This window comes from Hirundo rustica, chromosome 3, assembly GCF_015227805.2.
Source record: "Hirundo rustica isolate bHirRus1 chromosome 3, bHirRus1.pri.v3, whole genome shotgun sequence".
Lineage (NCBI taxonomy): Eukaryota > Metazoa > Chordata > Aves > Passeriformes > Hirundinidae > Hirundo > Hirundo rustica.
The window spans coordinates 92,030,140-92,044,844 of record NC_053452.1 but is presented as its reverse complement, the minus strand read 5'-3'; the positions used below and the strand labels follow the sequence as shown (position 1 = coordinate 92,044,844).

The window sequence follows — 14,705 nt, the reverse complement described above, 5'->3', positions numbered from 1 at the left end:
TTTAAATGCTTAATGGGAAAAGTACATTCCCTCCACTCTGTGTGTAAAAAGTAGTCTGTCAATTGTATCTAGGTGTCAGTCATTAAATAAAGGAATTTCTGTTGGAATGATCTGTATTCCTGTGATTCTGATTATACTCTAACTGCTTCACAGTTTTCTGAACAGAGAATCATAGAATCAGTAACTTTGGAAAAGACCTTTAAGACCTTTGAGTCCAACCATGATGGAAGATAAAACAGTATTTTGTAAGAACTTCATTAATAAAATATTTTTCCCTGATGTATGACACCTGCGTCCAATACTCAGATGAGGAAAATTAAGTCTCATTGATGACAGGATTCCGAGGACACACATCATTTTGAGTAAGGATGTAACATTCATCCTCACTCCACTGGAGCTGGGATATCCCAAAGGGATTAAATGAAGGCTGATTTGGCTAGAGTTGAAAGCACAAAATTCTGCATTACAGCACTCTCATCTGAAAGAGAGAATGCTGTTTTCCAATATTATCTTTGAAGATCATTTATGCATTTTATCTAACAATTGTTTCAAATTAAATGCGTGAAGATTTTTTGAGACAAGTACACAGGAATAGATATTATGCAGTGTGAAGCTACAAGGCTGTAAAGTTTCTACTTCCGTAGAAGTAGAGTGAGTCTTGAATTCTTCAAAAAGAATTGTTTTCCTTGGCTGTCTCACCTGCTTGTGTGGTCAAAAGAATGAGCTACTTGGATAGGCATGGCCTTAGCCTTTTGAGGCTGTTGTGGGAATCACACCCCAGTACTCTGAGCTAGGTATCGGCCCAGACAAAAGATGGATGGAAGCAGCACCAACACCAGAAGATAGTGCCATAAAACAGAAGCACCATTCAGTTATTTTTAAAAAATTACTGCGGCTGTCTTTCCACTGAGGAAAATACTAACCCTTATGTTCAAACTAGTGAAGATAACTAACTGCAGCTCATGTTGAGGCACTTCAAGAGTAGCATGGGGCAGGGAGTTTTGCTGTTGACTTTGCCAAGAAAGTTCCCTCATCAGCATTTCGATGTTTCAGACCACATGCTGAAGCCATTCAGTCTCCCATGAAGTGTGTAGGGAATCTTAGACATCACTTAGCACAGGTTTCTACCCTGCATTGGAACATCTGAAGTTAGATAATGCCTCATTGAATTTTTTCAACGCCCACCTCCATTCCTGCCTGTAGCTTTTAATGTTTAGTTAATGGAGGAAAGAAATGTTTCCCCAGTAACTTAAAAGAGATTTGTCTGCTATAAAAACACAGAGGAACACCAGATTAAAAGGTAATCCTAAAAAAAAGCACTCAACATGGATTACAAGGTAACAAAGTCAACACAGGCATACATGTTAGTGACGGCTTATATTTGCGAAGTCTGTATGCACGAGCTGGTTAGTCAGAGCTGCTGAATCTGGCATAATACACGAGCATATCAGTTTCATTAAACAGTGAGACAGGTTTTATTTCAGCTTTAACACCACATATTGCAAAATCACAAATACATTTAACCAGGTGGATACATGACAATTCCTTGACAAACATATCATCTCTTTGACATTGGTTTCACAGGACTAAGTTGAATTTGGCTGTAGTCCTTCTGCCTGCTGTGTTATTGCAGCAATGAAGATCAACTGCATTACAGCAGGACTGCAGAGAAAAATAACCTTCAAAAATATAACATAGCAAAAGCATTGATCAGCAAGCCAAGAACTGGAATTCATTTACTTCTTGCCACTCTTATACCTCTTTAGATACTTTTCTAGATACTTCACAGTCAATGAAGAGAATTTAAGGCAGTGCTAGAAATCACAGAAAAATTCAATGGCAGAAAGCACTGATTTTCTGATATCACAGTATCTAAACAATATTTCAACCCCTTAGAACAAACTCAGTGAAAAAGCAGGCAGATCTTATACATTCACAATAACTCTTTGGATAAGAATTACTTCATTTCAACAGCACCAATCCCAAAAAGAAGAATTTTACCTCACAGACTTGTAGTCTTCATTTTGTGACTCCTTAATACAATAATAAAAGTTTTATGAACTCAAATGACACTATTAAAAGAGGAAAATTAGCCAAAGCCTCTCTGGACTTATTCACAACACTACAATATTTAGTTCTTATTTCATAAGCTCTGGTTATACATGAAAATGAACCATTAAAGTGCTGGTCCAGAGCCAAGTTGCCTGAATACATAAAAGTTTAAACTACAAAAGCAAGCTGCTTCTGGAAAACATTAGAACCGTATGGGATCTATGTCATTGCTGTGTTCTGGAAGGCACTGAAGAATGATTATGCCCATACTACTGGAACTGATCAACTTCTCCTCCAACAAAGCAGACTAGTCATGCCTTTAACAATGTAATATCATGACTTATAATTTTTATAATGACACAGTGATAAGAACACCTGCCCACAGAAGCCAAACCCCTGGATGCAAGCCCTCCACAGCCAGGGTGCTACTTCAGGGTGAAGTGACAGCGATGTATTCACTTGGGGACAGTGATAGGGACTAAAAGAGCAGGTACCACTTGTGATGGAGCAGACACCACTCTAAATATAAGCATAAAGGTTTAGGAAGTCAGAAGCACTGAAGAGCCTCATCCCACGTCTTGACATGTTTTTGAAGGGGTATAGTCTTAGCTGTTTTACTATGTCCTGAATTCAATGCTGCCTATGTGAATGATGCACGCTCATGGCATAGCTATTGGATTAACCTTTGCTATTAAAAGCAATAGATGCTTATTTTGTGAAGCCAGAGATTAGGTGTCAAAATGTTCTGCATAGTCAAAATTATGCCAGCACAGGAAAGCAGAGCAGCAGCATTTTACACATCTAAAAAATGTCAGTAGGCAGAACGTAAGATGTCTCAGGATTCTCAGTCACACTACAAATAAACAAGGATTTTATAGGGATTGCTCACCTGGACCCACAGAACTAAATTCACCCCAGGTGGCAACTTTGGCACATAAACACTGGGTTGGGGTTTGCATTTTTTTTTTTATTCTGGCTCTATGTTTTTCTCTCTCTTGTAACAATCCTGACAAACAATCTATTTGTCTGTGACCTCCACCCTGGATTACTATAACTCATGATGTGTTTGAAGCTGAACATGTGGGTAAAGTACGGGCTCCAGATGTGACTGCTCATCTTTTCCAATGTTCACATCATTACAGAATAACAGACCTGCAATTAAGGCTCTCCACAAATTTCCAAGTAGTTTCTAAAACAGACCCAATAAAGAACTGAGACATTTTATGTTGTTCATCCACATGATTTAATAGGTACTCTGTTTCACTGCACAGGGAGAATCAAGAGCCTTAGAATTGCAAACCAGACAGTCCATATGCTGAGAAGCTGTCATGGGTTAGTACAGTTTGGTTTTTTAGTTATAGAGGAATGTAGAATGATTCTCTGGGTCAGGACCTGGGAATTGCTTTAGAAAGGACAGGGACCTATCAGAGGGTTAGCTGGAATATTGGCATCTGTTTTGACCACTGAAAATTGTTGGCTATGACTTTGGGAAGTACCATATAAAACCCCTTGATTTCCTGTAGGTGGGTCTTTTCTTTCTTTTCTTTGGCCAGAGAGAGACAGGTAACATCGAGTTGAGCCTGCTGCTCCTCCCTTTTGTGGGGAGCTGGCCTGAGGCCTGGCCGGATTCCATCGGCTCCTGGGTGTGGGGGGTGGAGGAGAGGTTGCTGCTTTACAACAACTACTTTCTCCAAACTTCCTTGGAGCAGGGAGAGATCTCTGCTGGGCCCCTGATAAGAGCTATGGGCACCATTTAGGCTGAGGCCGCCCCGATTTACACCAAGGGGTGGGCTGAAAAGGCATTTATGATCCTGCCTGGGTTTTTTTGTAATTCCAGACTGCCTGAGTGCTCTGATCTCTGATGTTTCTGTGTGAGTTCTTCCTCCCTCACCAGCGCGGCCTTGAACATCTAACACCAGCAGCTACAGAGAGAGAGAGACAAAGACTTTGAGCAGATTTAACCCTTTCCTGGCAACATGAAGCTTCCAGAGCTTGGCCCTTCTCTGAGAGAGTAAGAAAGGACAGAGTGAACATAAAGAAGAAAACAGCATGAAGTCAGTAGAGTGAGAGTGAAAAGACTGTTGGGACAGGGGGTTAAAGAGTTGGTTGCTCTATTCTTATTTGAGCCATGGAAATGAACTCTATATTTAGATCATTCCTTTACATCATGGGAAAGATAAGCATTTAGGGAGATGATTGTTTAGATTTGTGTGTGGATTTAAGCAAAGGTGTTGGTAATGTACTATGTAATATTAATCCTATAAGATGCTTTAACAGAGATAGAGATGAGAAGCCCTCTGTGCCAGTGAAGAAGTGAGAAGATATCTCTGTGCCTTGAGATGAAGAATCCTTTGCTTTTGGAGTTATTGATCTTTAAAAGGTGACACCCCAGCATACAAGAGTCTAAGACCCATGACCCATAAGCAGCTTGGGAACCTGCTAATGGGAGGGAAGAGTGTTTTTAGAGTTTCATTCTGTTTTATTTTTTTCCCCAACTTTCTTTTTCTATTCTTTTAGTGTGTGTTAATAAAACTATTTGTTCATTTTTAAGGTTAAGCCTACTTTGTTTTTCTCCTAGTCTCTCTCACACAGAAAAAGAGTGAGTACTAAGACCAGAATTTAGCGAATGTGAAACAACTACATTAATTAGTGTTTCCACCCGGTTGTCAAAATTAAAACTATTACAGAAGCCTAGGATGCACTGAGCACAGAGGCATAAAAATGGACAGCAGCTGTTCAGTTCCTTACTTGGCTGATCTGAAGGCCTCACCATCATCTTCAAGGAAAAGAACCCTGCCATCTGTTGCAGAGGCACTGACATTTTTTCTTGGGATTTTTCTGGTCTTAGGAATTTCTAATTCCATTCTACCCAGTGGCACAAATTCATCCAGATTTACTAGAAAGTGTGTTCTTTTTCAGTTCATAATCACAGGATAAACTGAGTTGGAAGGGATCTACAAGGATCATCAAGTCCAAACCCTGGCCAGGCACAGCACCATCCCCAAGAGTCACACCGTGTGCCCAAGAGCATTGTCCAAACACTTCTCAAACTCTGTCTGGTGCTGTGACCACTGCCCTGGGGAGCCTGTGCCCAAGCACCCTCTGCTCTCTGAGTGAAGAACCTTTTTCTGATATCCAACCTACACCTCCCCTGACACAAATTCAGGCCATTCCCTCAGGTCTTGTCATGGGTGTGTATTTAATTTCTCCAGGTTTTGCAGCAGGCTCAGTCTCAGTTCAGTTGTTTAGTCTCACATTCAGGTTTGCATCACAACTGCTTTTTTTTTCAAGGGCTGACTTCACTTTCAGTCTTTGAGAAGTTCAGTATTGTTTATGTCAATTAAACATGGTTGCTCAGAGGGTCTTGGGTGGAAGAAAATTCATCAGGACCTACATGAAAACTGCTCACCTGAGCTCAAAATGAGCCAATTCTATGCCTGCAGAGAAAACTAAACAGGAAAATTTATTATTAAATAGGAAAGTATTACAGTAAGGTTAGTCACCTTCAGGAGTAAATGGCATATAAATTAGGGAGTCTTTAAGATGTCAATTCTGGCACTACGTTTAGGCTTAACTACTAATTATTAGAGTGAATACACTCTAAATACTGCTGCAGTTTCCTCACCTCTTCATTGGCTATAATCCATTACAGAATTTTAAAGTCTGTGAATGGTTCAAGACCTAGTTTTATTTAAGTTCATGTTTTGGTATATGAGCTATAGTGGCTGCTAAATAGCAAAGTCCCAACTGAAACACGGTAAAAAGAGGAAAGAGCTTTTTTGTGGTGATCCAACCATGTATCTAGAGTAGGTCAAGAAAATCAGGCTGTTCACATCTTGGAGTACTTGAAAGTCTTAGTAGATTCTACAGGAACGATTTAGCATTTTGGAATAACAGGCAAGATATTTCTTGCCTCACCTGAACACATTTCTTTGTTTATCCTTTAACTTTTACCATGAGAAGAGTGAAACAAAGTAGCTTACAATTAATTTTGACTATAAAATTTGTGGCATAAACAGGATAGAGGTATTATATCAAATTTATAGCTTAGCGTTGCCTGGAATGCAAAGATTGACTTTCTTAAGTTATGCCAATTCTGAACGACATAGCTGGCTAAAAGATCTCAGAAAAACCCACTTTGGTATTTCAAAGGCAAACTATGACTCAGCTGTAACTTGGCAGACTTGAGTTCCAGACAAAAAATTATTCAGCCTTTTTTTTAATGTGTTATCTTTCACTTTCTTTCATCTTACCTTTTGAAAAGATTTCACATTTTTGAGGAAAATTGAGAATATAGATGAAGACCACAGTCCAGGGTTTTAGATTTTCCTGTCAACAGGCCATGTTCAGAAAAAATACAGATCAAGGTTAAGTACACAGAGAAGTATAGACAGATCCTACACAACCAACCAGTAGGAGTACTGAAGTTTCAGGCTGAAAAACATGACAGTATTTTCATGGCACACTTGAACACTTATAAATAGGATAAGGCTCTTTGAACTTGTCCATTTGTTCATTATTGATCAAAAATTGAATTGCAGTTCATTAGCATCTTGTTGAACTAAGGCATTTAAAAGAACAGTATCATTATCAGTAGAGCACAAAAAATAATTTGTCTCCCTTGTGTAAGCTAGTCCAGCAAAATACTATTATCCTAAAACAACTGTGACTTCTGAATGAGAATATCAGTTCATCACCTACAGAATGGAAAAATCTAATTGTTCAAACTTTGGATGAAAATGTAGCCTCTTCTACACCACTATGAACATGAATGATGTTGAAAACCTTGCCAGTTTTTTACTTGCTTCATATAATTAGATTTTAATAAGTTGACCAAAAAAGGCAACTACAACATATTTAACATATGTAACAAATAAGGAAATTTGCAGGAGGATTTGAAGGATCTGGCAGAGTGCCATTCATCACAATGTCTTGGAACAAGATAAAGTCATCCATAATTTAACAGATGTTAAATTTAAAAGAAATTCTATTGCTAAAAGTTTCTTATGGTGACTTCAGATTTGGCTCCATGTTCATAACAGTGACTTGACAAAGGAAAAGTGAGAATTCAGATAAATAAAATACATAATAGAATGGCCACACACAGTGTGAGATGTCATAAACTACTGAAAATATTTGTACTGTTCTGAAAGACATCTTGATTAAAATTTAACTATGTACTCATTGCTTGTACCTGGTTTTTCTGAAAAGAACTAAAAATTCAATTTAAAACATGGTAAAATATCCTGGCGTTTATACACTGTTCTCATCTGTAGAAGTACCAAGTACAGGGTTCTGTACTACAGTCATTTATTTCTTACTTACAAATCAGACAATTCCTGACAGTACAGCACAATAATTCTTCCCATTAAAAAAAAATATATTTATCAGTTCCATTTTGCTTCCTTGATGCAATAGTTTTCTTGTTTCTTTTCCTGATGCAAATGTCCTTGGTCAAGGTAAATGGAAAATGTAATCAAGCTGCAAAAAGAAAAATCCATTTAATTGATAGCTCCAGTACTGAAGGAAGCTTGTGCAACCTTTGAGTTTGTTTTCTTGTTCAATGCTGTGCAGATGAAGTTTCCAGCTTCCATCACAGCACAAAGATTTACTCCCTAAAAAAGAGATGAAAAATGTTAATAATAATAAATGCACATGTTGAAAATGCTTAGACTCCAAGTTTTTTGCTCCAGGGTCTAATTTTTGCAAAGGGTCTGATTCATGTTATAGGTCAGTAATGGGGATCAGTAAAGCTACAGTGATTTACAGATAGTTACAGTTTCTAGTTGTTTGAAAGGTTCTACTATTTTGAGAATGATTTCTTGTCCCATCAGCAGTGGACCAAATACTGGAGTGGTATCTTTCAACCCCAAAGAATCTGGAATAAAGAACTGGAATTACAACTAGAAATTACAAGAAAAATATAGTGTCTAAATATGTGCTATACTTCTTTATCATCCAACACTATAAAACTTCATGCTTGCAAGTGCCCCACTTGCAGCTTAGGAAAATTGAGGAAAAACACTTGTGTTGGCAACTGACTCCAGGACACACGGGCTCCTGTATTCTTGTGAATAACTGTAATCTCCTTCTTGACAGAGTCCATTCCAATACAAAACTACCATTTACCTTGATAGCACAGCTGAGCACAGCTAAGCAAAAACTCACAACTGCTTCATCTGCTCACACTAAGAAACGTCCTTTGAACAACTGTTTTTTAACTGAGATAGGTATCAGTACTGCTTGATTGCCAAAATTAAATCTGATCACTGATTAACGAGGCAAAACCACTTAATTATGCCTCCTTTATTACTCACGTAGAGTAGAAATTTTAAAGTCAGATCATATAAGTGATATAAGTACTTGCTCCAAAGATTGCAATGTAGAAGCTAGAGTAAAGTTTCTGTAGAAAGGATGCAAAAGGAGACTCTGAACTACCAATACACTGAGCATTCATTCATTAATTCAAAACTGGGAGAAGAGTGTCACTCTCCATTAAAGAGTACAAGGTGTATTGCACCAGAAACTACACTTTCATCACACTTCCAAATTCATGCACTAAAATTCAGACCAAACTCTGACTTAAATACTTAATCCTTTAACTGGATCTATCACTTATTTGCACATTCTGTGGTAAACTTTGTCTTTTTCATTCTTGGAATTGGCTAAAAATGTAATGAGAGTAGAAGTAACTTAGCAGAAATGTAATCAAAAACATATTTAATTTGAAAAAAGTGCTAGCACCATCTAGACCACATAGTTCAAATACATTCTTTTATAACTATCTCATTTTAATACAGTTATAACAAGGTTAATTTCAGCTTATTATGTTTATCCTTTATGGGTCATTACTGAGATTTAGTTTGTAAAGTGCTATCACACATAACATAACCTAAAATAATTAATCTGTGCTTTTTAACAAGGAAGAAATGATCAACATACCACCATAGACATATATGATAGTTAGATTATGGAAGATGTCAAACTCCCCAAACTACACAATAGTTATGTTTTCATCACTGCAACACTGCATAATGCAATGTGTTGACAAGAAACACAGCTTCACAGTTCAAATTCTAAATATGGAATGGAATACATGAATCTCTGCTTTTTATACTGTCTTCCTTAATATAAGTATTGTGAACCAAAGAGGACTACCATGAGGGCACAAAACCCAGCATTCATTAGCATGATTCAGAGATGAGAATGAGAAAAGAGTAGGTGTTTGTAAGGTTGTCAACAAAATAATGTGTCTTCAGATAGATACCCAGAATGTACTTACTAAGTATACTTGGTAATCATTCTATATATCCAGAATTAATCCTTCACACCAAGGAATTAATTTCCCCCTCAAAAAACCCCAAAGAAAAGTGCCTCTAATATTATCTATAAACTTGGATAGGTGCCTTAAATCACAAAAGCTTCTGCCAGAAGGCAAAACCCTTTAATTCTCATTGACTTCAAAATTATTTCACACTTAGTCTGCCAAAGATTAATTTCACAAGTCACTTCATGTTTATGTGTTCTGAAGATCAGTATAGAAAAAGTATCAATTATTATTTTGATATATCTAGTCAATCTGAACTCAATAATTCACAGATATCACAGAATCCTCTGAGCTGGAAGGGACCCACAAGGACCATCAAGCCCAATTCTTAAGTGATGGGCCCATATGGGGATTGAACCTGTGACCCTGGTGTTAACAGCACCATGCTCTGACCAACCAAGCTAAAATAATATATGGTTAAATACTGTCCAACATTGCCTGACACTTGAGGCGAGTTCAGTCAACTAACTGAAAACTTTAGTGTATAGTTGAGATGAACATGAGAAAGTGCTCCTTGCAAATGGACATCATTAGCAACTGCAATTTCATTTTGTGCCATTACACAAAAAGGATCATATTAATAGTTTTCTTCAATAATGATTTTACAGAATTGGCAATGGTATGAAAAACAACCAACCTTATTAAGACAAAAATGGCAATAACTTTGAGGGTTCAGGTCTTTCATCCAGTAAAATACTATTTAATGAGCCAGAAAGGATTCAAAGGGCAAAGCCCTGTGTTTTGCTATTGCACAATCTATAATCTAAGAATAAACAAAACCTAAATAAACCAACATCAAACCAGACCAAAGAACTAAGCATTTGATGGTGAGACTGTCTCCATGGGATTTGGTATCAACCTTTAGGATAAGCTGGATTCTTGCTTGGCCACCAGATTATTAACAGATTAATCAACCTTATCAAGAATCCTGGGACATGGTATATTTCACATAATCAGACTGTTTTTTGCTTAATTACTTCCTTTTGCTATGAGGCAGTTGGAAAGGTTAATAAATATTTCACCCAAGGAAAGACTATACTAGAAGCCTAAGATGAACAGCAATGTAAAGGAAATGCATGATTTCTCCTCCTTATTTCAAAGAATTGTGTTGTTTCAAAAGAATAAACATCTTCTTCATTAATAAAAAGTGACCTTAAAGTGTGTACAAACAGTTCAAAACAGAGTCTACTTGTACAGTGGACACTTGTGATTGAGCATTTTCTAAAGATGTGTCTGACATCTACCCTGAACTCCCTAAAAAGCAAATGAGAGCAGATAAATGCTTGCAGTGAAATCTGTAAGGCATTGAATATGCGTTAACAGTGCCCAGATTGTGCAATTCAGAAATGAGTTCTGTAATCCTTTAATGTCAAGGAATTCCACTGGCATGTACACCAACCAAACTGCAGCCTACAAACAAGTGCTAAGTTCCAATGAGCTCCTCAATAACTCAGATCCTCCTATTTCAGATATCATGCATTTAGATTTCTTTCTGCTTTTAAATGCAAACCACCCACATTTTAGTTTTGCCAGTTCTTTATATGTTCTCCTTTGATCTTGACTCTCCAAGTCTATGTGTAAATTAAACATAAAGTTACTGCAATGCATGAGTTAGCACAAACTCATTATGCCACATACACAGAAAAAAAGGGAACCAACAGGAAGACCAAAGAGCACGTTTATTGAAAAAGGCAGTAACTGAGTCCTAGGAATACAGAATAATTAACATGCCAACCAAGCCAGGGATACTAAATGTGTGCTCTTGAGGTGTGGATGCTCACTGGTAAGGTTCAATAAGGCACAGCTCAGCGAAAATAAGCTGCTCTGCCCTGTCCTCCAAGAACAGGACTGGTAATAAAAATGACTGTGAAGCCTCCTAGCCAGTACCAGTTTCTGTACAATTTTGAAATATGTTAAGTGGATACCTGAGAAATAACAATGTCCTGTGCTTGGCTGCCAAACACCGCAATTTTTTTCAACTTTGAAATCAGAAAAATTGACAACAAATTTTTAAGTACCATGAGCCAAATCCAAAACTGTGACAAAAGCTGCACTCGGCTCAGTTTTTCCACAGTTGACATGATCAGCCTTCTGGAGCAATGTCTACAGTACTGAATTTTTTGTGGTTACTGAGGCAGAGCAATGACACAAAGCAGCTGCTACTAAGTTCCTCATGGCTCCAGGTAAGAAAAAGTGGATTATTCAAATTATGTTAAATACACAAACCATTTCTAGTCTAAATTTCTGATTAAGACAACATCATTCCTGTTATGTGTCAAGCATGTTAAAGCACTTAGTTTGCAACACTTTCTATGGGCTCTGAATATTTTACTGTACTTACTGCACAAATTATTGTAAGGTATGTATCATATGTTTCCTAGATTTTTTTTTCTTGAAGTCTTAAGTAGAAAGTTAAAATATCTTACTGTGTTGATCCCCAAACCATTCAGCATGTATATCACATCCTCTGTGGCTACATTTCCAGTAGCACCTTTTGCATAGGGACAACCACCAAGTCCTGCAACAGATGAATCCACTACAGCAACTCCCATCTGGAAAATAACAACACAAAAATGAAGCATCAGCACAGAGTATTATTTATAATTTTTCATAAATGGCAGGCCATATGTATTAGTTACCATGCATAAAATATGCATTTCTCCACAAATGGATATGTTCCCTGGAGGAAATTCCTTATAATGGCTTTAGTCCTTACATCTTTATAAGGTAAGACTTTTCAAACACAGGATATGGAACAAAGAACTAATGGTCTATTACATGTGATTTTCACAGATAAGATGATTGCTGTTTTATAGATAGAGGCTTTTCTCTCTTTATCTTTCAACTTGGTGTTTTTAAACAACGAGCATCTATTATGAAAGGTTTTCATGCAAAAAAAAAAAAAAAAAAAAAAAATCAATGAATGGAAGTTCCCCATAGATAGATAGATATAGATATGTTCTGAGCTTGGAATATTTTTGGAATTTTTTTAAGAGAATGCTTGGTGCACAGTGTTAAGCTTTGTCATTTAAACTAGAAAAATTAAGACTTGAAGGAGCACTCAGCTGTGGTAAGTTCATATTGTTTGGTTTTTATTTTCTTTCTACTGCATTCAAATGTCTTCTCTCTTCTGATCCATTTAGCATACTCATGATAAAATGTAGTAAACCACTTACCAACTCCACCCAGGAGATAATACTACATTTCCTATGGGATAAAGTCTTCCCTATGAGACTGATAAGGGAGGGGACAAAAAACTTAGCCAGTGACTTCCACTGATATATTTAGTGAGCTTTTGTGCCCCGTTCTTTCTATTACTTGATTTTAAAATACAGCTGAAACTGGAAAGCATTTTATTCTGTTACAACATGTCAGGTATGTGCGCCAGGACACTGGATCTCCCTTGTCAGAGAAGGCTCTTCAGTCTTCCCCTTGCCTCTGGAGGTATTTGGGCTCAACAGACAATCAGAAGGCAAGGAAATTAGGCAGAACAATTATTAGGTTGTCAAACACACAAGCTCTTCTCTGCCTTAAGCACATAGAGTGTTCCCTTCCCCACAGGAATAATTTAGACAGACAAATACCAAAACTGTAAGACAGGTCAGGCAGACTGAGATTCAGGACAGGAATTCCTGTGCAGAAATAAATTTTCAAAACCCTGGCTTAGGGTACAGAGAGATGCAGAGGTTGAACCATGCCTGTTACCCAAATATGCAGTCAGGAAGTTTGGCTTAGAGGCCTGACTGTACATATTGCTGATCTCCCTTCTGAGGAACCTACCTGTCCCTGCAGGCTGGTCTGGCTGTCTGAGCTTCTTTTTTGAAGACATGCACACAACTAGCTGGCAAGGAAGGCAAATGATACATCTTGCTAAGCTGCTAAGTCCTCTTGCCAAATATACCTATTAGTTGTTTTTTAGTTCTGAAATAAACTACCCTAATGTGTGTGTGTGTTGGGGTGGGGAGGGGGGGGGTGTTGTATTTGCTTTTAGTTTTAACAGTGTGTTCCATAGTTTTATCATTGGCCTTACAGGCTCTTTAAACTTCCAACATCTCCGGAAAGCAATAATAAAGAATGAATGTGTTGTCCCAGGTCATATTCTTGGACAGAGAATATTATTTTGATCTAGGTAGCTGCTAAAAGCCTGTAATAAAGACCTCAGAGGAATAGAGGTGCATAATTGTGACAGGCAAGAAATGAGATTCTCTAAAAAGAGATACTGTACTTTAAAGTACACCAACCTGTGACTTACGGAGTTAATCACCAAAGCGTATGTTTCACATTTCAGTCACTTGTCACACTCTTTGTTTGTGTCAGCCACCAGTCAGAAAATTGATTTGACACATCTGTTTCCAGTACACAGAGGATATGCATTCATGACAACTGCAAATTCTCTCTTTTTTCACTAGCTGCTAAGATTCATACATTTACTCTAGAAGTCATTGGTCCAAGCTCCACAGTGGCAGCTCTCAGCGTGCAAGTGTCTATGGAGACACACATAAGGCTTCTTACTGGAAATATTTAGGGTATGGTGAAGGTCTGCAGAAAAGGGTGTCTAACATGTGGATGTACAGATTGATACAAGCATGATTCCACTACTATGCCTGCTCTCTCAGTCTGATTTTAAGGTTCCCATCAGAAATCATTGTTTCAGAGATGAAAAGATAAAAGAAAATGTTTTTCATAGAGGTTTTCCCAATCTGTAAGGTTATGTTGTAACTGCTAGAGCATTCTTCTTCATGTACTCATTTTCAGTAACTTTGACATGGGGAAAAAAACTATAGGCAAAGAGCGTGGTGAGGTACATCATGGCTGTTAAATTCCCAAGGAATATCAGGAAGAGCTTCAGTAGCATATAAACAGTTACTTTCTAATCCCAGAAAATCATGTCAATAAATCCTTATCCTTTTGCACAAATGGGGAAAGAAGTATCAACTAAACAGTATTTGGTAAAAAAAAACCAGCCAAAAAAGTCAGTAGCCTGCTCCAGTCCTTCACAGGGCACTCACTGTAAGCAAAAACAATAACAACCTCCTCCAGCATGAAAAGGGCATGTTTTCTAAAGGCATTGAATATACATACATATTAATTCTTGATATCCTTGTACAGACACTAGTGATGCCATCACAATTCTGAATTTGCAGTGCAAATCTTTCTGCTGTGGAGTACAGGTTTCTTATAATAGTTTGTTGAAAGTGTTGGCTATATGGGTGGATATGGGATATCACAGTGACTTGAAGGTAACATGAAACACCCACCTTATCTAACCACACCCTTGTATTCTTAGACAGCCTTGTCTGAGTTATTCAAAATACCCTCACTGGAA

General features: G+C 37.6%; 1 protein-coding gene across 2 annotated transcripts in view; it reads right to left on the bottom strand.

The window, feature by feature from the left end:
* Positions 1 to 1,362: 1,362 nt before the first annotated feature.
* HMGCLL1 (3-hydroxymethyl-3-methylglutaryl-CoA lyase like 1) overlaps positions 1,363 to 14,705 on the bottom strand; it is an 83,828-nt gene continuing 70,485 nt past the window's right edge. For both annotated transcript variants that reach the window (XM_040060389.2, XM_040060391.2), the window contains 2 exons: positions 11,806 to 11,931; positions 1,363 to 7,667 (listed from right to left, as the gene is read on the bottom strand). In XM_040060389.2, coding sequence (XP_039916323.1) covers positions 7,554 to 7,667; positions 11,806 to 11,931 — 240 coding nt within the window. In that variant the 3' untranslated portion in view covers positions 1,363 to 7,553. The remainder of the gene's footprint in view (positions 7,668 to 11,805; positions 11,932 to 14,705) is intronic.